At 49.6% G+C, this 22,438-nt stretch overlaps 2 protein-coding genes across 4 annotated transcripts; both read right to left on the reverse strand.

Annotated features, from left to right (window-relative positions):
- Window positions 1-98: 98 nt before the first annotated feature.
- TMEM139 (transmembrane protein 139) lies at window positions 99-3,058 on the reverse strand. 2 transcript variants are annotated; one of them, XM_008258096.5, is made up of 3 exons: window positions 2,904-3,058; window positions 1,808-2,057; window positions 99-1,607 (listed from the first exon to the last, which is right to left on the reverse strand). In XM_008258096.5, the coding sequence occupies exons 2-3, from the start codon at window positions 2,038-2,040 to the stop codon at window positions 1,205-1,207; spliced, it is 636 nt and encodes a 211-aa protein (XP_008256318.1). In that variant the 5' UTR covers window positions 2,041-2,057; window positions 2,904-3,058; the 3' UTR covers window positions 99-1,204. The 2 variants fall into 2 exon arrangements, with proteins under 2 accessions (XP_008256318.1, XP_002711999.1); XM_002711953.6 differs by having other exon boundaries at window positions 2,782-2,919.
- A 12,702-nt stretch (window positions 3,059-15,760) lies between these two features.
- Window positions 15,761-20,869, reverse strand: LOC100349830 (glutathione S-transferase kappa 1). 2 transcript variants are annotated; one of them, XM_002711954.6, is made up of 8 exons: window positions 20,689-20,869; window positions 20,234-20,315; window positions 19,916-20,041; window positions 19,516-19,616; window positions 19,399-19,434; window positions 17,325-17,441; window positions 16,860-16,953; window positions 15,761-16,544 (listed from the first exon to the last, which is right to left on the reverse strand). In XM_002711954.6, the coding sequence occupies exons 1-8, from the start codon at window positions 20,758-20,760 to the stop codon at window positions 16,501-16,503; spliced, it is 672 nt and encodes a 223-aa protein (XP_002712000.3). In that variant the 5' UTR covers window positions 20,761-20,869; the 3' UTR covers window positions 15,761-16,500. The 2 variants fall into 2 exon arrangements, with proteins under 2 accessions (XP_002712000.3, XP_089185749.1); XM_089329623.1 differs by lacking the exon at window positions 20,234-20,315.
- Window positions 20,870-22,438: the final 1,569 nt, after the last annotated feature.

Raw genomic sequence — 22,438 nt, forward strand, 5'->3', positions numbered from 1 at the left:
ATCCGATTGGCTGCTGGTTCCCGCGGAAATCACGGCCCCCTCCCCCTGGTGCCACCCACTTCTCCGCCCCCTCCCCCCATTGCAATAACATCACTGAGTAAGGGCGGTCGTGTATTTCACTTTATTGACATGTTGAGGCCCAGATTGCGGAGAAGATGGCGAGACGCCCAGAAGGCCTTAGACAAATACCTGCGCAGTGAAGGTCAGCGAGGAGGCCGGGGTCAGCAATGATGTCGTCGCCCCCGGGGCCAGCACCCACAGCATAGCCCCGGAAGCCTCGTGTCCTTAGTGGGCTCCGAGGAAGCAGGGCAGGGGCCTGGGTAACGCTCGGGGATAGGCGGCTGAGCGATTGGAGACGCTTCGCAGGTGACCCGGGAGCTTTACATAGACGACCCCAGAGGGGGAGTCTTTAGAATCTGTGCCTCGTGGCTCTCCAAGGAGCTCCCATGTGCTCATCCTTTTCTGCCACTCACATCCGGCATCGTCAAACCTGGAAGTCCCCAGTTGGGGCCTGAAGAGCGATGGGGACCCGATGAGCGGTGCCTGGGCCGCTGTGCACACGACGTTGATTATTTGATTCGTTTTGCAAGGAGTCTTCCCAGCCAAGCTCGGCCCGCCCCGTCTGTAGACAACTCCCCTCCTCCTTCTATCTAGATATAAAGCCTTTTACCTCTGTTTTCTCCCAAGACAGAGATTGCGAGATGTAGGAGTGGCCTGACTTCCCGTTATCTGGTATTGAAAACACAATAGGCTTCAGAATTAGAAGTTCAAGCTTTTTATATTTGCTGCCGGTGCGCCCTTGTGCAAATAGTCGAACTCCCCTGACCTTTGGAATCCTCATTTTTCAATGAGGGCAATGCCTCACGAGGCTGTTAGTCTAAGGGGTCTAATGGAGGCAGAGCACCTGCAGTAGAAACCTGTGACACATTTGACATTTAGATGTCACTTCCTCCTCCAGTTTCTCTGGGCAATCTACTGAAATACTAAACATAGGGTAGGTCACCGGACGGTGCCAGGAGACTCATGGCGCCACCCTCATCCCAGTTGGGAAAGGGCTTACCGTAGCCTCCTCCCCTCTGGGTTCAAGTCCCCGTTTGTGATGTCCGGGAGAAACAGTTCCTCACGCATAGTAGACACAGGGAAATGTTGATCGGATGAATAGGTGGGTCTGGTGTGGAGAGATGATCAGTCGTGGGAGAGTCCTTTAGGGTGGTGTCCAGCTGTCTTCATAGAAAACGCTGTCATCTTCAGGGTTACCAAAGCAGGCGTCATAGGCAGGGGGTGGAGTGAGAGGCTCTGATTTGGGGAGTTCCCGCAAGCTCTGCAGATCTGGAGCGGTGGATACAACCCGTGGTACCCGAGGCCGAACACTGTTTGGAGCTCTTCCAGGGTTTCCTCTCTGCATCATAGACCCCTCTGAGCCTACTCGCCTTCTCAGTCTGTCTCTCCTCGTCTCCTCTGGAGGGCTAGGCTGTCCTCCCTCAAGTCCTGGGGGGATGACAATGCTGTTGTACGGGGGTGGCTGATCTGGTTCTTGAGGGCGGCACTGGGATTCCAACACCACAACGGCTTCTTCATAGGTTGGCACCTCAAAGGCTTCATTGTCCCTAAGGGAGGAGAGATAAGGTCATTGGTGGCTTCCCGAAAGGAGCTTCCCCCCCTCCTTTTCCTGTCTTCCACCCATCAAAGACCATTAGCCCCTGACCCCTCACCTCAGTGATACCAGAGACAGAAGGAAGCAGACAATATATCTGAAAGACTAGAGGAACAGAGAGAATGGGCCCAGGGTATATTTCCCTCAACTCACCGTGCATTGTCTGAGGCCCCTGGGCTCTCTGTCTGCATTGCTCGGAACCCCAATTCCAGAAAACAGGACAGGAGGCAGCCAAGCAAAAACAAGCCACCCACGGAGAAAAAGAAATAAGCAACCGAGGCAATGTCCGGCCGAATGCCCAGCAAAGCCAGCCCCAGGAGGAGGGAGGCGCAGCCTAGGAAGAGGAACGGCTTCTCCAGTTTCCCCCACAACTGGCTTGGCACCATGGCCCCTCCCCAGGCTCCTGCAAAAAGACACACAGCTGTTGTGTCTGCACCAGCAATTGACATCACCTCTACATCTAATACCAAAGTCAACATACTCTACTCCTTTGTTTGGTTTTCAGGTTCTTCCATCTCAAATCACATACGTGACCCGTAGAGGTCCCCCCAGCTCTGTAATTCTCCCTCGGTGGCAGTAGATGTGGAATGGCCAGGATGTTCTACCTCCAGGCCTCTTGTGTCACAGCTCTGCTTCCCCCCTTGCTCCTTCTTCCCTCCCGGCTGCATTCCTCTGCAACACCATCCAGGATCCAGTCCCGGGAAGGCCCTGCTGGGAACTCAGTGCACACTGGCATCTTTGGAATCCAGGTGATGGGGCAGGCCCTGCCGTTTCTCCGTTACTGCTCCTACCTCCCAGTCAGAGGCCCTCAGTCTGGCCCTGCTGGAGTCAGTGCGCCACATACCCTCCCTGACCCTGTGCTCTCATTTCCCCTGCAATCAGCTAGAGACAGAATGTGCACATAGCACAAGTCACAGGGACACAACTGCGTAAGGATGAGTGTCACCGACAGCAGCCTGTGGTAATGGCTGGAGGCCCTGGTAACTCCTGTCCTGTTCCCCAGATCTGCCAGGGTCACCCCCACTCTCTGCCGATCCTGACTCACTAAACTCAGATTTCAAGATTTCCTGCACAGGCTGGGAGCCTTTTCTTGTCTTTGAAACACAGCAACCCAGAGCAGCCCCTACCTCAAACCAGTCTGTCAGGACTTCCCTGAACTCCACAGAGCAAGCAGTCGCAGACACCTCCTCACACTCCAGTCCCATGGCCCGCCCGCCCTCACACCGGCCTGCCGGAGTTCCTTGCTCACCTGTCTCGCAGACTGCAGAAAACAGGTTGCAGAGGGAGTGGGGAAGGGAAGAGGTGGAGCCTACTGGCCCTGCCCCCTCTCCTGCCCAGCCCTTCAGTTCCTGCCCAGTCTTTCTCCTTCCTTGTCCTGCCCAAGGCTGACCTCCTACTACCGCCTCACCTTGATTTTTCCAAAGGTTTTACTAACTCCACCCCCTCAAGCAGCGCCCTAATGAGAGCCACCCTCCCCCCACCAACTCCCAGTGACCTTCGTTCTTAGGACTGGAATTAACCTTTCCCTCTCACTTCTCAACGCACTGGGATGTTAATCACAGCTCAAAGCAGTTTGTCTTCCCTTTGGTTAATTTGTTTTATGTCTGTCTCTCTCTAGTGGCTTATCTAATCTCTGTAGACCGCTCAGTGCTCTGCACGCAGTGAGCCAAAGTGTGGCTGTGGAATGCTGTGTCCTGCTTCTGCTGTCCTAGTGCCATTTCTGTGGACTCCCTGCTTCCTGCAGACCTGGCAGAGGTGCTGGTGGGTATGCTGGTGGTTAACTCTTTTATTTTTTAAAGAATTATTTTTATTTTTCTGAGTTACAGGGAGAGGTAGAGCCAGAGAGAGAAATCTTCTATTCCGCTGGTTCACTCTCCAAATGACCACAATGACCAAAGTTGTGCTGATTCGAAGCCAGGAGCCAGGAGCTTCTTCTGGGTCTCCCATGTGGTTGCAGGGACGCAAGGTGTTGAGCCATCTTCTACTGCTTTCCCAGCTGTAGTAGAAAGTTGGATCGGAAGAGGAGCAGCTGGGACTCAAACTGGTGCCCCTAAGGGATGCTGGGAAAGCAGGCTGGGCTTTAACCCACTGTGCCACAGCGCCAGCCCCGTGGTTAACCCTTGATTCTTCAACATCCACCTCCAGGTGCTGCTTGCTGCAGAGCACCCGCAGCATTCTTGCTTGCAGCTGTACCAGCCTTTACCAACTCCTTACCAACTCCTTACCAACTCCTTTACCAACTCCTTACCAACTCCTTACCAACTCCCTTACCAACTCCTTACCAACTCCCTTACCAACTCCCTTACCAACTCCTTTACCAACTCCTTACCAACTCCTTACCAACTCCTTACCAACTCCTTTACCAACTCCCTTACCAACTCCTTACCAACTCCTTACCAACTCCCTTACCAACTCCTTACCAACTCCTTACCAACTCCTTACCAACTCCCTTACCAACTCCTTACCAACTCCCTTACCAACTCCTTACCAACTCCTTTACCAACTCCTTACCAACTCCTTACCAACTCCTTACCAACTCCTTTACCAACTCCTTACCAACTCCTTACCAACTCCTTACCAACTCCTTACCAACTCCTTTACCAACTCCTTACCAACTCCTTTACCAACTCCTTACCAACTCCTTACCAACTCCTTACCAACTCCTTTACCAACTCCTTACCAACTCCTTACCAACTCCTTACCAACTCCTTACCAACTCCTTTACCAACTCCCTTACCAACTCCTTACCAACTCCTTTACCAACTCCCTTACCAACTCCTTACCAACTCCCTTACCAACTCCTTACCAACTCCCTTACCAACTCCTTACCAACTCCTTTACCAACTCCCTTACCAACTCCTTTACCAACTCCCTTACCAACTCCCTTACCAACTCCCTTACCAACTCCTTTACCAACTCCTTTACCAACTCCCTTACCAACTCCCTTGCGAACTCCCTTACCAACTCCTTTACCAACTCCCTTACCAACTCCCTTACCAACTCCTTTACCAACTCCCTTAACAACTCCCTTACCAACTCCCTTACCAACTCCTTTACCAACTCCCTTACCAACTCTTTTACCAACTCCCTTACCAACTCCTTTACCAACTCCCTTACCAACTCCCTTGCAAACTCCCTTTCCAACTCCTTTATCAACTCCCTTACCAACTCCTTACCAACTCCTTTACCAACTCCCTTACCAACTCCCTTACCAACTCCCTTACCAACTCCCTTGCGAACTCCCTTTCCAACTCCTTTACCAACTCCCTTACCAACTCCCTTACCAACTCCTTTACCAACTCCCTTAACAACTCCTTTACCAACTCCTTTACCAACTCCTTTACCAACTCCTTTACCAACTCCCTTACCAACTCCCTTACCAACTCCTTTACCAACTCCCTTACCAACTCCTTTACCAACTCCTTTACCAACTCCTGTTGACTTATTTTTCCTCCACTGTGAGCATTTGGTGAGTGGTTGAGGAATCATCTCTGAGTCCCTTCAAATAACATCATTCCAGACCGATAGTTAGTGCTCACTCAGTAGAGCTGCTGCTTTGTTAGAAGGTACCCTTTCAGCGGCCTCACTGTAGTGGCGACCTAGCCTGGGCAGTTACAGCAGAGAGTGTGTGTGGAGTATGTGGGTGTGCAAGAGAGAGAGAGAGAGACAGAGAGAGACAGAGAGAGAGAGAGAGAGAGAAACAGAATGAATATATTGTCAGTAAATAGTAGAACATGTATATGGGAACTTCAGAAAGTGTGGAAAAATTGAATTAAAAGATGTTTGGCTTGGTACAAAAAAATCTTGAAATCCACCTATAATTTCTTCATAATATGCATTTCCCTTGAACTTTCTGCAGGTCTCTCATGCGCATGAGTTTCAAAATTTTGGGACCAAAATAAATTTACTTGTAATTCCGTTTCTCACAAACTTTATTTTTTTTTATTTTTATTTTTTTTGACAGGCAGAGTGGACAGTGAGAGAGAGAGACAGAGAGAAAGGTCTTCCTTTCTTGGTTCACCCTCCAGTGGCCACCACAGCTGACGCGCTGCGGCCGGCGCACCGCGCTGATCCGATGGCAGGAGCCAGGTACTTATCCTGGTCTCCCATGCGGGTGCAGGGCCCAAGTACTTGGGCCATCCTCCACTGCACTCCCTGGCCACAGCAGAGAGCTGGCCTGGAGAGGGGCAACCGGGACAGAATCCGGTGCCCCGACCGGGACTAGAACCTGGTGTGCCGGCGCTGCAAGGCGGAGGATTAGCCTATTGAGCCGCGGCGCCGGCCTCTCACAAACTTTAAAAAATTTGTTTTTATTTATTGAAAGCAAGACAGAGAGAGAGAGAGAGAGATCTTCCAACTGCTGGTTTACTCCCCAGATGCCCTCAACAGCTGGCTCTGGGCCAGGCTGAAACCAGGAACTCAGAACTCTGGGTCTCCTACATGGGTGACAGGTACCCATGTACTTGAACCATTACCTGCTGCCTCCCAGGGTGCCCGTTAGTAGGCAGCTAGAATGGGGAGCCAGGACTCAAACCCAGATGCTCTCTGATATGGGATGATGGTGACCCAGGCCTGCTCCTCCATAATCTTTTTGAAGTACACTCAGGTATGTGTGGGTAGTGGTGGGATATCTTATAATCCTGTGTCAGACTGATAGGGGCAAAGGGAGGACTCATGGAAGGCCATAGTATCTGCAGATGTGTCTCTGTGTGAAGAATGGGGAAGGGGAGAAGAGCTGGTGGTTTTGTTTTCATCAATTTCCTTATATTCAGCTCGTATGAGAAGAGTATGACTGGAATCAGGATTTTGATCAACAGCTAATATACAAATAGGAGGAAATTGGCTCAGGGTCATTGATTGTGTGATAAATAACTGGGCTTTGTTAAGGAGTGAACTGGTGGCAGGGGACTAAGAGGCAAGAGGCCAAAGGCTATGGTCCTGAAGGTCTGCAGTGAGGGGTTCTGCACTCTGGGAGAGGTGGGAGCTTTGTAGCTCTAGGCTGTAAGTTCTGTTGAGATAAGAACTGGATGTATGGGCAGCCATTTGGGATACTGGGAATCCATATCGGAGTGCCTGGATTCAAATCCCAACTACCCCTGATTCTAGCTTCCTGCTAATGTATCTTTTGGGATGCAGCTGATGATGGCTTAAATAGTTGGGTCCCTGCAACCCATGTGGGAGACCTGGATTGAGTTCCAGACTTGGAGCTGTGGGCTAGCCCTACCTTGGCTATTGAGGTATTTGAGGAATAAACCAACAGATTCCCTTTCTCTGTCTCTCTGCCTCTCAAATAAATAAGCAAGTAATTAAAAAAAAAACTGGCTCTAAATTAGAGAAGCTGGACTGTGAGCTTGCTGTGCTCTTTAATATATTCTCTATTCCAATAATTTAAAATAGATTTTATAAAAATTACATCTGCTAAAATAAATGTTACAAAATATTTAAGAGCTAAAGAAAAGAAGATCTACAATCTCATTATCCTAACTTGGCCATTTAAAATGTTTACAGTTCCTTCCTAACTGGCCACATACAAACCAGAGTATATCCCAGTTAAGAATACATTCACGGAGCTGTCATTGTGGTGTAGTGGGGAAAGCCACCACCTGTGATGTTGGCATCCCATGTGGGCACCAGTTCAAATCCCAGCTGTTCCACTTCTGATCCAGCTCCTTGCTAATGTATCTGGAAAGCTATGGAATATGTCCCAAGTGCTTGGGCTCCTGCACCCATGTAGGAGACCTGAAAGAAGTTCCTGACTTCTGGCTTTGGTCTGGCCCAGCACTGGCCCTTGTGGCCATTTGGGGAGTGAACCAGCAGATGGAAAATCTCTCTGTCTCTCCCCATATTTCTCTGTTGTTGCTGTGGATTCGTTCTGAGAGTAGGAGCACAGTGGGGGCAAGAGGCATGGAGTCACCACACAGACCCTGGGAGTCGGTTGAAAGCAGGCCAGAGGCGAGCAGCCTGCAGACTCGTTTATTTCAGTTGCTACAGCAGCTTATTTAGCCAAGGCAGCCAATCTGGTCAAGGGGCGGTTTATGCCCTAACCAATCACAGCCTGTTGCCAGGCAGTTTCTGAAGCCATCCAATCACACCCTGTTGCCAGGCAGGCTCCGTTGCCAGGGGCCATCTTGGCATGGCCTTTTCATTCCACCATATTTCCCCCTTTTTGTTTATTTTTGAGCAATGGAAGGCATGATCCTTGGTCATACCATTGTTGACCCCGTTTCCATGTGGTCTCCGTACGTGGTTGTGCCTGTCTTAGGTTGTCCCCCGGGGATCTTACCCGTCATTGACTAACCAGCGCTCAAAATGGGGAGACCACAGGAGTGCTTGCTCAGATGGGGTAGGAATGAGGAACAATGGTAATCAGGAATGGCATTACATAGTATGCATTTTGCCTATTGATATACTTTGTATTATAGTAATTTCTAACAACCTTACAGTGTTTTGTTGAATGGATATCCCGTAATTTCACCAGCATATCTTTATGATATGTTACTCAATAACATTGGACTTTTTTCAATTTCTTTTTGTTATTAAAAATGATGCTGCGAGCCGGTGCCGTGGCTCACTAAGCTAATCCTCCACCTTGCGGTGCCGGCACACTGGGCTCTAGTCCCGGTCGGGGCACCGGATTCTGTCCCGGTTGCCCCTCTTCCAGGCCAGCTCTCTGCTGTGGCCAGGGAGTGCAGTGGAGGATGGCCCAAGTACTTGGGCCCTGCACCTGCATGGGAGACCAGGATAAGTACCTGGCTCCTGCCATCGGATCAGCGCGGTGCGCCGGCCGCAGCGCGCCGGCCGTGGCGGCCATTGGAGGGTGAACCAACGGCAAAGGAAGACCTTTCTCTCTGTCTCTCTCTCTCACTGTCCACTCTGCCTGTCAAAAAAAAAAATTTACTGTATATGGGTGAAATGGTCATTTTCCTTTCAATTATTATTTATAGCAGTTGTCTATATTCCCACTAAACTGGGATCTTTTTGCTTTTTACTTGTTAAACTTCTTCTTCTTTTTTTTTTTTTTTTTTTTTGACAGGCAGAGTGGACAGTGAGAGAGAGAGACAGAGAGAAAGGTCTTCCTTTGCCGTTGGTTCACCCTCCAATGGCTGCCGCGGCCAGCGCACTGCGCTGATCCGAAGCCAGGAGCCAGGTGCTTCTCCTGGTCTCCCATGGGGAGCAGGGCCCAAGCACTTGGGCCATCCTCCACTGCCTTCCCTGGCCACAGCAGAGAGCTGGCCTGGAAGAGGGGCAACTGGGACAGAATCCTGCGCCCCGACTGCGACTAGAATCCGGTGTGCCGGCGCCGCAAGGCGGAGGATTAGCCTATTGAGCCGCGGCACCGGAGTTAAACTTCTTATTGTTAAACTTCTTATTTGGAGAAGTATCAAGCTTTTTTACTGTAATGTAATTTTAAAATATGTTATCTCAAAAACAAAAAAAGAAAGTGAGAAGTGAGAATTGTGGGGGGAAGGAGAGAGGAAGGGAATATCATTATATTCTTAGAATTATATGGGGCCAGCGCTGTGGCATAGTAGGTGAAGCTGCCTCCTGCTGTGCGGGCATCCCATATGTATGCCGGTTCAAGTCCCAGCTGCTTCATTTCCAATCCAGCTCCCTGCTAATGCCACTGGGAAAGCAACAGAAGATGACACAGGTCCTTGGACTGAGTGATATCAGAATATGGGGTGCCATATGATATCACTGTGTACTTATTAATGAATCCCCAGTATTAATAAGCCTGTGTGGGTTCTGCCCAATATTCAGAGAATTCTGAATACCGGCATAAATGAACAAGGCAGCATGGATAAGTTCTTAAGCTTTTTATTCATGAGAGAAATATATAGGAGAGTGAGGGCCCTGTATAAAATAGAAATCTGGGTTCATACCGAGTATCAGGAGCCAGCCATGTGGAGGAACATGTAGGCCAGGAAGCATGGGGCACACAGGTGTGGTCAGGTAGAGGCATGAGGTCACACAGGGGCGTGGTGAAGGCGTGGTCTTGCAGCTCACAAACCCAATCAATTTTATCCTGTATGCCTGCCTACATCACCTTTACCCACATGGGAGACCAGGAAGAAATTCCTGGCTCCTGGCTTTGGATCTGCGCAGCCTGCCATTGTGGCCATTTGGGGAGTGAGCCAGCAGATGAAAGACCCCCCACTGTCTGCCTCTGCCTCACTGTAACTCTGCCTTTCAAATAAATAAATAAAATCTTGAAGAAAAAAAAAAAGGATTGCCTCTGTAAATCACATTGAGTCTGTTAAAAACTAATTAAAGTCAAAATAACAAAAAAAGGAACAAAAAGAAATTGTTAGGGCTGAGGAGAGGGAGTTAGGAATGGAGCAGAACTGATAGTGGGTTTATTTTGGAGCAATTGAAACGTAAAATTGTAGTGATGCTTACACAACTCTATGAAGGTAGTTAACACACACACACACTCTGGGAGCAGACGTGGCACAGCAGGTTAAGCTGCTGCTTAGGATGCCTGCATCCTGTTTTGAAGTGCCAGTTCAAGTCCCAGCTGTTCCATTTCTGATGCAGTTCCCTGTTAATGTACCTGGAATGCAGCAGATAATGGTTCCTGCCACCCATGTGGGAAACCCAGATGGAGTTCCTGGCTCCTGGCTTTAGCCTGGCTGTTGCAAGCATTTGAGGAGTGAGTCAGCAAATTGAAGATCCCTCTCTTTCACTTTGCCTTTCAAATAAGTAAATAAACCGTAAAAAGAAAGCCCACTGAATTGTACACTTTAGAAAGGTGAATTATACTTCAGTTAAACTTGAAAAAACAATGCAATGAATGTCTTCTGTGTAGTTTTTCCTTCTTGGATTATTTCTTCAGGATGATTTTACAATGTGATATCATTGAAATAGGAGAATATGAGTCTTTATTGTCCTGCAAAAAAAAAAAAAAAAGTGGCCAAACTGTCTCCCCAAGGTTGTGCTTTATCTTCATCAATTTATATCCTTAGCAAAATGTGAAGGCACCACTTTATTCCGTTGGTTACTCCACCTTCTTCGTGCCTGCCTTTGACAAACCCCTTGAGAGGTTGACTCACTCCACTCCACCCACTACTCCCACAAATGTCATTTTGCAGGGTGGTGGTGAAGGGAGGTGGTAGGGTAAGGAGAACAAGAGGGAAGCCAAGATGGTTGACAGACATCTTGTGAGATTTGGATTCCTCCCACTGTGTGCTTGTCCCTATGGCTTTGTCTTGCTAATTTTGCTTCTGAATCTGGATCAGCTTTATAGCTGTGGCCAATACATGTGGAATGTCTAGTGTGTGCTGCTCATTGTGCTGGTATACAACTTAAGTCACTGTGGTGTGTATAATAGGTGGTAGTTACCATAATTATATCTGTTTTATGAATGAGGTGAGAAACTTGAGCAAAGTGGGTAGCTATATAGGGGCAAGGTCAAGATTGGAACTCACAATCTGAGCCCAGAACCCTGGTTCATAACCATAGCATCATCCCGCTTCAAACATAGTTTCTGGCTGCTTTCAAAATGGCAGTTTAACAAAGCACATGTGGTATTCTAAGATCATTACAGTGATCTTCCCTGGAGGAGCCATTCAATGCTATTTTCCCTCACTCTTTGGCATCTTGAGCAAAGACTAAGCTTTCAGACAGCAAGAGGAGTAAAGGAGACTGTCAGAAGACAAAGGAAGGTTATCCATGTAGAAGGAAACATGGGGAAATGAGACTCTAGGCTCTCCATCAGGATGCTTACTTGTTACCAGTTAATTAGGAACGATAACAAAAGATCGCAATTTTAACTGAACAATCATAGAACCCAGTGCAGGTGACTTTTAAGTGGACACTGGTGGTCACAGATACACATCTTTGGGTAGAAATAATTGATTGGGCCACATACCTTATCTCATTTGGTTCTTAATGGCAATCACATGGGATAAGTCTGACTCCCACTTTTCATCTACAGAGAAAGAAATCAACCCAGAGAAAGTACATAGATGAATTGTTTTGCTAAGACAAACTCAGTACTTTTTTTTTTTTTTTTTGAAAATCAAAGAGACAGAAGGAGAGACCAACCAGTGCCCATCATCACCAGTGGTGACTTTACCTACTATACCACAATGCCAGCCCCCTTGAACTTTTAATTCAGCAGAATGTGTTTTTCCGTTTATTGCCTCATTGCTTCCAACCAACCATAACGCCTCTGGGATTTATGTAATGATAAATATATGCTATTGCCATAGTTGTTTTTTTTTTTTAATCTTTTTTTAAGATTTATTTATTTATTTATTTGAAAGTCAGAGTTACACAGAGAGAGGAGAGGCAGAGAGAGAGCGAGGTCTTCCATCCTATGGCTCACTCCTCAGTTGGCTGCAACGGCCGGAGCTGTGCCGATCCAAAGCCAGGAGCCAGGAGCTTCTTCTGGGTCTCCACACAGGTGCAGGGGCCTAAGGAGTTGGGCCATCTTGTACTGCTTTTCCAGGTCATAGCAGAGCGCTGGATCGGAAATGGAGCATCTAGGTCTTGAACCGGCACCCATATGGGATGCCGGCACTTCAGGCCAGGACGTTAACCCACTGTGCCACAGCGCCAGCCCCAGTTGTTAGTTTTAATATTGTACAATGCTTGTTAGGAGAGAGTTGAGTCAACAGTGGGATTTAGGCAATCATTCTAGCTCAGATATTCAGCACCAAGCCACAAAAAGCAACACCAGAATTTGAGAAATTGAGCCTGGTTATTGCAGAGTAACAACAATGAAAGCACTGTTTGTTAGAAATATCTATAGATGTCGGAAACAGAGTCCCACCTGTATATCCTAAGTATGAACAAAGAGGAGTCATGGTAGAGTATATGTTTTGGAGATGGTCAAGCGTAGTTTCAAATCTCAGTTCTACTTACTAGTTGTGTGACCTTGGGTAAATAACTTTATTTAGCTTATAACCTTAGTTAGCTTCAGTTTCTAATCTATAAATCAGTGAAAATAAGCCCAAGCTTTCCAGTTTCCCATCTCCTCTTCCAGCATGGTGAACTGCAGCCAAGGCCACAGTCTTGGTTTGAGTGTAACAGACAAATCTGTGTGGACCAGTAGGGGGCACCGTCCTACAGCTGGGACCTGATTTCCTTGTGGAGCCTTGGTTTGTAACTTACAAGTGGTGCTGGGCTAAACTCTAAGGGTATCGGCCTAGGGGAGGTAATCCATTTAATTTTGGCTTCCATGGTTTTAGGATGTAGGTAGAGATATGAAACACTCATTTGAAAGACAGTACCATGTGTGGATGTTAACAACAAAACCCACAAACATTAAAGATGTAGGTTACTTAAATATGATTTAGTTACTTAAAAATAATCTATAATCGTGATGTAAAAATTAAAAGGTAAAAGAGCTACAGTACACAGTTTACTCCTTAATGCCCCCAAACCTGTCTCAGTCTCCTTCCCATAGTGACGATCAATTTCCCAGATTTTTCTGAAACCCATCCCCTCCATCCCTGCCCCCAAGAGCTGATGAATATGCAACAATATAGGCTTGTATACACATGGGAACATGCCATAGATACTGCTTTACACTTGCTTTTTCTATTTAACAATGTTGTGTTGAAGATTCTCCTTATCAATATGTACAGATCAACATGTATAGATTTTATTATGAATTATTAAAAACAGAGCATGTACTCACCACCTATATTTGACAATTAACATTACGTTCTACTTGGCTTATTACATTTGTATTCATTTGTCGAATCCTTATATGATCAATACATCTTATTTTTTGACATACTTCAAAGCTGCAGCTATCAGACTTCTGTTTGAAAACTTCATTATGTGTGAGAGTATTCACAGTCCAGTATTTTTCACAGTTAATGTTTTCCTTTGAAGGAAAAGTTTCCTAGTGAAACACACAAATTTTAAGTGGACCATTCCATGAGTTTTTGTTTGTTTGTTTTTTTGACAGGCAGAGTGGACAGTGAGAGAGAGAGACAGAGAGAAAGGTCTTCCTTTTTGCCGTTGGTTCACCCTCCAATGGCCGCCATGGCTGGCGCGCTGCGGCCGGCGCACCACACTGATCCGAAGGCAGGAGCCAGGTGCTTCTCCTGGTCTCCCATGGGGTGCAGGGCCCAAGTACTTGGGCCATCCTCCACTGCCTTCCCTGGCCACAGCAGAGAGCTGGCCTGGAAGAGGGGCAACCGGGACAGAATCCAGCACCCCAACCGGGACTAGAACCCGGTGTGCCCGCGCCACTAGGTGGAGGATTAGCCTAGTGAGCCACGGTGCCGGCCAATTCCATGAGTTTTGATAAAGACACATACTACTGTATGTGACCTCAACCCCAATTAAAATTCAAAGCATGACTATCACCTAGAAAGACCCCTCATATCCCTTCCCAGTCAATCCCAAGGCAAAAATTGCTATCTCTTCCTACCCATTATGTTCTTTTAAAATGCATATATATCACTGTAATTTTTCTAATGGCTTTCAACTGATAACCAGATTGTTTTAGACTTTTGCAATTAATACCTTTCTATAGGTACCCTTATTTACATATATGGATAAGTAAAGTTCCTCAAAGTGAAGTTTTTGACAGATAAGGTCACAAATTGCCCAAAGAGGTTGTAACAGTTCATACCCTGACTATCAGTGCAGGAGCACCTGCTTCCTCACGCTCAGAGGAAGTGAGTTATCCAACTTGGGTGCCACAAACTGCTACCCTCTGCTTGCTAAGACGATACTCTAAGGTGCACGCAACAATAGATCAGACAACAAGCAGACTCCCAGGGAGCAAAGACAGACCCAACTATCTGGAAGACAAAGTACAAAGTGACAAACGCTGAGAGCAAGGTGCAAAGTGCTCCTGGGGTTCAGAGGGGAGACTGCTGGGAAGGTGGGGATTGGAAGTGCGTCATGGGAGAGTAAGGTTTGCTCACATCTCAGTATGACACAAGGAGCAGGCAGTAAATGCTTGTCATATCATTTATGGGCAATTGGTGGATACTGAGTCAATGACTCAGATCTTATGATCCCCGATCTCCCTCAATTCTCTTTCCCTGCCCCAAACACCATTTTTCGTCTTTCCAGACTGATACAGCTACTCAGTCACACCCTCGAACATGGGCTTAGTTTTCCCCAGTTACTGGAGGGGCTCTCTAGGCCAGGGCTGATGGCAGGAGATGAGTCAGGAGCACGAACCAGCTGGCTTTCCAGCCTCTCTACTCCATTCTTCCGCAGGTCTGAGTCACTACTCTTCCTGCGTTCACTTACACTTGTACCTAGGAATCAGTTTGAAGGACTGACTCCTCGGAGAAGGAAAACAATGGACCCCCAAACCCTGCCTTCCACTTGGACTTTTACTTTCATTCTGAACCTCATTTACATGTCATATTTATGTATTGCTAATATTTGATAGCTGTTCTTTCGGTGATTTAAAAATAGACATTAACTACAGTTACCACGATGTGCAGATTTCTCAACTGTATTATTGTAACTGTAACTTTATTTGCTTTGAGCAACATCTCACCATGTCAGCATTTGGAAATTATATTTACACTTTGTGTTAAGTTCTACTTTTTTAGATTATACGTATAAATGAGACCTTTTGGTTTATACACTTTGGTATCTTCTTTTTTTTTAATTAAAGGTTCATTAAATTAAGGTTCATCATGTTGTCACAAATGACATAATTTTTCTTCTTTAAGACTGAATAATATTAAGTTTGTATAAATTTTGTGGAGAATACGGATTAAAAAATAAAGTTTATCACAGTGCATAAAAAAAGGCTTTTTAAGATTTATTTTAATTACTTGAAACGAAGAGTTGTAGAGAAACAAAGGGAGAGACGAAGAGGTCTTCCGTCCGCAGGTTCACTGCCCAAATGGCCACAATACGGCAAGGGCTGGGCGAGACTGGAGCCAGGAGCTTCATTCCAGGTCTCCCATGTGGGTGCAGGGGCCCAAATGCTTGGCCATCTTCCACTGCCTTCCCAGGCTAATCAGCAGAGCTAGATTGGAAGCGGAGCAGCCAGGACTCGGTCCTGGGCCCACATTGGGACACCAGCATCACATGTGGCAGCTTTATCCACTGTGCCACAATGCCGGCCCCCAGAAAAGTTTTGAAACTCATGCCACAAGTATATATACCACATTTTCTTTCTTTCTTTTTCTTTCTTTATTTTTGACAGGCAGAGTTAGACAGTGAGAGAGAGAAAGGTCTTCCTTTTCCGTTGGTTCACCCCCCCAAATGGCCGCCATGGCCCGTGTGCTGTGGCTGGTGCGCTGTGCCGATCTGAAGCCAGGAGCCAGGTGCTTCCTCCTGGTCTCCCATGTGGGTGCAGGGCCCAAGCACTTGGGCCATCCTCCACTGCGCTCCCGGGCCACAGCAGAGAGCTGGACTGGAAGAGGAGTAACTGGGACAGAACTGGCGCCCCAACCGGGGCTAAAACCCTGGGTGCCTGGGCCGCAGGCGGAGGATTAGCCTAGTGAGCCGCGGTGCCGGCCCTTCCACATTTACTTTATCATTCATGGACAGGTGGACACTTAAACTGTTTCCACAATTTGGCTGACACTGAGATGATCATGACAGTGCAGGTATCTTTTTCACATACTTTTGGATTTCGTATTTCTTTTGGACATAGAATCCGAGGGGATAATTCAGTAGTTCTGTTTTAAATTCTTTGAGGAACAACCATACCATTCTCCATCAGGCTGTATTCCTGGTAGATGCCCTTCCTGGCACCCCTGAGGGAAGTGGGGATGTGAATCCCCAAGGCCACAGGAGATACCTCCAACCGACAGAGAAACCCGATCCCAGTACCATAGTGGAGGAGTGGTTCAGCAGAAGCTCTGCACTTCTGAACAGCGAGTTTCCCCAGGGCAGTCTCAAAGTCAGGCATTCAGGGCTGGAGGCACAGGGCCCATCCACTTCTCTCCTGGATGAAGAAATTCACATTAGTCCGCACACGATTCTCGGGTGTGCTGACAGCACAGGGTGGCCCAAGGGGCCATGGCTTTCTAGGAAGAGCCCTGCTGGCTTCAACACCAGAGGCCTCCTTTTCTCAGATGGGATGGAGGCTGGGGGAGGGGCATCCCTCCACATTCAGCTTTGAGCAGCATGCCTGTACAAGACCATGTTGTTGGAATTGCAAGGATTTTTTTTTTTGTCTCTGAACCTCTTCTTCTGATCACAGGAATAACAGGGGTGGGACTGGGATCACAGTTAGTTAGGTGTGGAACTTTTAACTTACCCAGCAGGTGCGCCAGTAACTCCATGCGGTCAGAGCCAAATAACATGTGGGTCTGGCCATCCACGTGAGCCACGGTGATAGGTAGCCCAAAGGCCTGCAGAAAGCAGTTACAGTGCAGGGAGGAAGACGATGGAGCAGGTGCTATAGGGTTGGGGCTGAAGCCTTCCAGACAAGTACTGTCTGGGCTCACAGAAGCAAAGCAGCCAGAGGTGACTGATACGAGGCTCCATGGCCTCAGGTGCAACTTCTGTGTCTAAGTCTCAGATGTGTTATGCTTCCCTCACCATCTATCCCTTTCCCTTCCTCCCCCTAGGCTCAGGCAGAAGAAGAGGGAAGAGGAGGGGCGTCCGGGAAGACACAGGGAGACGCAGGCTGGGAAGGGGCCTTTTGGACAGGAAAGCGGGACACAGCCAGAGTCTGTCTCTGTCTTCAGGGTGCAGGTTGGGAAGACACACAGCTGCTCACCCCGTATCTGCAGGCTGCCTCCGTGGTCTCCCTGAGCTGGTTCTTCACCTGCGGTGTGGCTGTCTTCTCTAGCAGTGCTCGGGCGTCCTCTGCAGACATACCAGCCCTCTCTGCAGCCTGAGGGCAGGTGGTGGGAAGACAGCCATGTCAGCGTTGTGGGGCCTGGGAGCTCTGGAGAAAACTCGGGGGTTTCCATCTCTGCACTAAAGTATTCTTGGCAATGCCTTCATCTGCCACAAGTGTGGATCTCTTCCTTTAGCCCAAACCTTCAAATGAGTGGATGCAGCAGAGGGTAGAGTCACTCACAGAAACTGAATGTGGGGGTCTTGGGGAACATAGCCTGACCGCTTCCTTTCACAAATGCCTACAGTGGGAGGGGACACGTTTCTTGTTCAGAGGTACAGAGCCTGTCTTTAGCAGAGCCAATGCTAGAAGCCAGGTCCCCAGAATTCAAGTCCAGGGCACTTTCTTTCCTATTTTAGAATTCTGTAGTCTCTCATGCTGTCTGAACCAAGGGTTGGGCTCTCATCCCAGGAAATATCCTGGGACCTCACAAGGATCCACAAGGCTGCAGCCACTGCCTGGCTTCCAGGGAATGACCAGGCTTCATCAGGGCTTGTTGCTACTTGGGGCTCAATGGTTCTCATGAGAACCTTCTTGGGCAATTTTGAAAATCCCGCCATGCATTCTTTTCTAGAATTTTTGCATCAGACTTTATGAGGGGATGAGGCTAACACACAGCCCCTGCAACATGACATCCTAGACCTGGAGGGGGACGCATGCAGCCATGCAGTCCAAGCCAGTGAGGCGCTGCCACTGACCTGGCTAAATGAGGATTGTGTCCCAGACCAAGCATTCAACAATGGAAATGAGAATGGTCAGGGACACAAAAATAAGGCCAGAATGAAAGGCCATGCAGAATGGAGAACTATACCTTCAAAGAGTTAAAAATGGCATGGCAGGCCGGCGCCGTGGCTCAATAGGCTAATCCTCCACCTTGCGGCGCCGGCACCCCGGGTTCTAGTCCCGGTCGGGGCGCCGGATTCTGTCCCGGTTGCCCCTCTTCCAGGCCAGCTCTCTGCTATGGCCAGGGAGTGCAGTGGAGGATGGCCCAGGTGCTTGGGCCCTGCACCCCATGGGAGACCAGGAAAAGCACCTGGATCCTGGCTCCTGCCATCGGATCAGCGCGGTGCGCCGGCTGCAGCGGCGGCCATTGGAGGGTGAACCAACGGCAAAGGAAGACCTTTCCCTCTCTGTCTCTCTCTCACTGTCCACTCTGCCTGTCAAAAAAAAAAAAAAAAAAAAAAAAAAAAAAAAAAAAAAAAAACCACACACACAAAAAAATGGCATGGCAAATGATTGTTGAATACTCAGTAAAGAAAAAAAGAAGGCTAAAAATCACATATATAGTTTGTAGGAGTAGAGACACTAAAGATGTATTAGCCTGTTTTTGTACATGGATCACATTTTTTCATGTGATGTGACATTTTATATATTGAAATTGAATGTGCCTCAACTATTTTATTGTAAACTGGAAGACAAATATTGTAATGCATTGCCTGACTTAATCCCATATGAAAACCCAGCCTTTATGCTCATGTTTTTGGCTGCCTCCAGAGTTCTTTCCATGTGTTCTCACTCAGCTTGTGTATCATTTTGGAATCAGTTATCTCATTTTGTTTTGTTTTTAGCTCCTGCTTTCCAGTCCGCATGTATTAGTGACGTTGTGTTTGCGGCTTCAGACACTCGTGAATTCTCTATCTGTCCCCATCGGAAGCTCTCATTGTTTTTCACCTCTCATTTACTTCTTTTATCAAATAAATCCTACCCACACATTGTTTCTTGTGCACCTGCCTTTTCAATCATGAACTATTCTGAGATCAATCATGAACTATTCTTCTGAGAATCCTTAGTTCCAGCTTTTCAGTAATTTCTTCAAACACATTCATCCTTTCTCCCAAAGAAAATGATCTCTTTGGTGTGCTCTCAAATCTGTTTATGGGTTCTCTTCACCCCTAAATACCGAGTGACCTCAATCCAGCAACAGCAGTGGGTGTGGGTATGGGACACTCACAGCCAGGATGCTCTGGGGCTCCGTGATATCTTCATCCTGGGAAGGAGAGAACACTCAGCAGGAAAGGGGTGTGGACAGGGAGGGCCTGGAGGGTGGACTGCAGAGTCAAGCCTTCACCCGGGACCAGATGCGCATCCACAATTCCCTGGATACTTTCTTCAGCATCTCTGGCTGTTCGGCGTTCACGGCAGTGAGGAATCGCATGGCAGACAGACTTCCTGTGGAATACGGCCATTCACGGTGAGAGCTCCTCTCTTGTGTCCTGATGGAGGGCCTCCCTTTTCCCGCTTCTGACACTGCCCCAGACAATCACCTGCAGCCCCTCACCTGCGGTTCTCCTACCCCACTCGCCCTGCTCCTCCTCCCCTCCTTTTACCCTTTGCCCACCCAGCTGGGGGCCTGAAGCTCCCCAACCGTGCTCCAAGGAAGGCTGTCCCAGGCCCCTAATTCCTGCACTTCGATCTCTTCACTTCTCTGCCCTCAACGTGAGTGTCAGCCCGCATCCCACTCTGTTCACCTTTTCCAACAAGCCCAGAGAAATCCTTTGGGAATCGGACGGGAACCTGGAACAGCTGCTGCAGGCGCTGAAGGTCGCTTCTCATGTACTGTGTTTTGCGGGGAATCTCGGCTGGAGACAGGTTTCCTGGCAGGGGACAGGTGGGTGCCCCGGTGAGAGAAGACCTAGGGGTCCCAGGCGTGGTGGGACCCGTCCCGGGTCTCAGGCAGAGGACAAATGACTGGCTGAGGTGCCACTGAAAGACCAGTTGAGGACAGCTTCTCTGAGACACAGATCTCCACCCGGTCCCAGGCCCGCTCCCCAAAGGCCTCTTCCTACCGCTGTCTTTCATGATCCCTGCAATGAGGGCGGGCCGCAGCCGCAGCTGCACATTCCAGAGCTTCTGATACCGGCACAGCACCTGTGGCGCGAGGAGGGCCAGCGGGTCAGGCCAAGACTGAAGGGCCGGCGATGGCAGCCGATCCGCTGAGGCCCCACGCGCGGGGCCCGGTTCCCGGGGCGCCCTGCAACCCTCCACGCACTCCTGGAAACGCACTCCAGGACCCAGGCGCCGGCGGGCGCTTCCCATGCTCCTGACCCCAATGCTGCCAGCGGGGCCAGGGGTGGCTGGACCCTTCCATCCGCTGGAGCTGCACCGTGGGGAACTATATCCTCTCAGGAAGCAAAGGCTCATCTTGGGACCTGGCTCTACCCTGCACAACAGCGCACTGCGACCGGGACCCCTCCCTGTGCCCTCGCCCCCCAGGCCTTGCCGAGGGGCTTCCGCGGGTCACCTCGAAGCCCAGCCAGGAGTAGGGGGACAGCACATCGTAGAAGAGCTCCAGGGTGCGCGGCAGGGGCCCCATGCTGCAGCTCCTGTGGGCTCAGGTCACGGCAAAGTTCAAGGTGAAGCAGGCCCGGCACAAGAGCGACGCCCGTGACCTTCCTTAGGAGCCCAGCGGGCTACGTGAAACTTCCGGCCTGCCCGGGTGCACCGCCCAGGGCGCTGGCCACGCAGCAGCAGTCGCGAGAAACTGCCCAGGGCCCATCCAGGCGGCGAGGAGTGAGGCGGGGCCCGAGGGGCGGGGCCGAGGGAGGGGCTGGGCGGGAGGTGGGGACCAGGGGCGGGGCCCGAGGGCCAGGCGAGTGGTGTGTTCCCAGGCGAGGTACGTCGGGGCGGGCCCGAGGGTGGGCGCGGCGTGAGGTGGGGCGAGGTGCAAGGGGCGGGGCCGAGCACAGGGACAGCCGCGTGTGCCCGCAGGGGTGCGGCGGGGAGGAACCACAGGATGGGGCGGGGCGTGAGGTGGGGTCCGAGGGCCGGGCCGAGGATGGGCGGGGCGTGATGGCCCAAGGGGCGGGGCCGAGGGCGGGGCGGGGCGTGAGGTGGGACCGAGGGCCGGGCCGAGGATGGGCGGGGCGTGATGGCCCAAGGGGCGGGGCCGAGGGCGGGGCGGGGCGTGAGGTGGGGCCAAGGGAGACGGGGCCAGGCGGGGCGTGAGGTGGATCCGAGGGGCGGGCCGATGGTGGGCGGGGCCGAGGGCGGGGCGAGCCGCGGGTGCCCTGCGGGCCGCGGAAGCTCACAGGGCCCTGGAGCAGGTGTGGCGAGCGGGACGCTGGGCACCTGGCTCGCCGCCCTGTTCTGGGGTGGATTCAGGGTCGCAGACGGGGTCTGAGCGTCCTGCAGCGCAGCTCAGGTCGCTGTGCTGCCCTTTGGGCTGGCCCCTGGCCCCCTGTGCACCTCATATCGTCCATCTGTCCTGCAAATGGGGCTGCACACCACCCAGGTCGGGTGGAGTTCTGATGATCGGAGGGGCTGCAGTAACCTTCGCCTACTAGGACTGCGCCTTGGTAGCTGCGTGAACTGCTTGGGAGGGCCAGAGTAAGAAGTTCCCAAGTTACAGATTTCTTGGGGTCCCTTTCTCAGAGTTTGGCACAGTGCCTGGCACATACTTGACAATCAATATATTCTCTTTCTATAGAGTGAAATAAAGAGGGACTATAAGGGCGTAGGGAGGTTTTACTGCAGCAATAACTTTAGGACTTGATCCACCTGTTTGCAAATAGTTTATTGCATTGTATTAGGCTTACATTTACTGCAAAAAGATAGAATTTTTTGAATCCCCTTAATCTTATTCTTTTTCTTTTTAAAGATATATTTATTTATTTGAAAGTCAGAGTTCCACAGAGAGAGGAAGAGACAGAGAGAAGAATCTTCCATCTGCTGGTTCATTCCCCAAGTGGCCGCAATGGTCAGATCTGGGCCAGGCCAAAGCCAGGAGTCTGGAGTGTCTTTCAGATCTCTCATGAGGGTGAAGGAGCCCAAGCACTTGGGCTATCTTCTGCTACTTTTCCAGGTGCATTAGCATGGAGCTGGATCAGAAGTGGAGTAATCAGCACCCATATGGGATGCTGGTGTCATGGGTGGTGGCTTTACCTGCTACACCACAATGCCAGCCCCCAAGTTTTTTCTTTACTTTACTAAAGTTATTGAAAACACATAATATTCTCCTTCTTACTTGTATTCACCAGAAAATTGACTCCAGG

Source organism: Oryctolagus cuniculus, chromosome 3, assembly GCF_051225735.1.
Source record: "Oryctolagus cuniculus isolate XC-2025 breed Fujian yellow rabbit chromosome 3, ASM5122573v1, whole genome shotgun sequence".
Taxonomy (NCBI): domain Eukaryota; kingdom Metazoa; phylum Chordata; class Mammalia; order Lagomorpha; family Leporidae; genus Oryctolagus; species Oryctolagus cuniculus.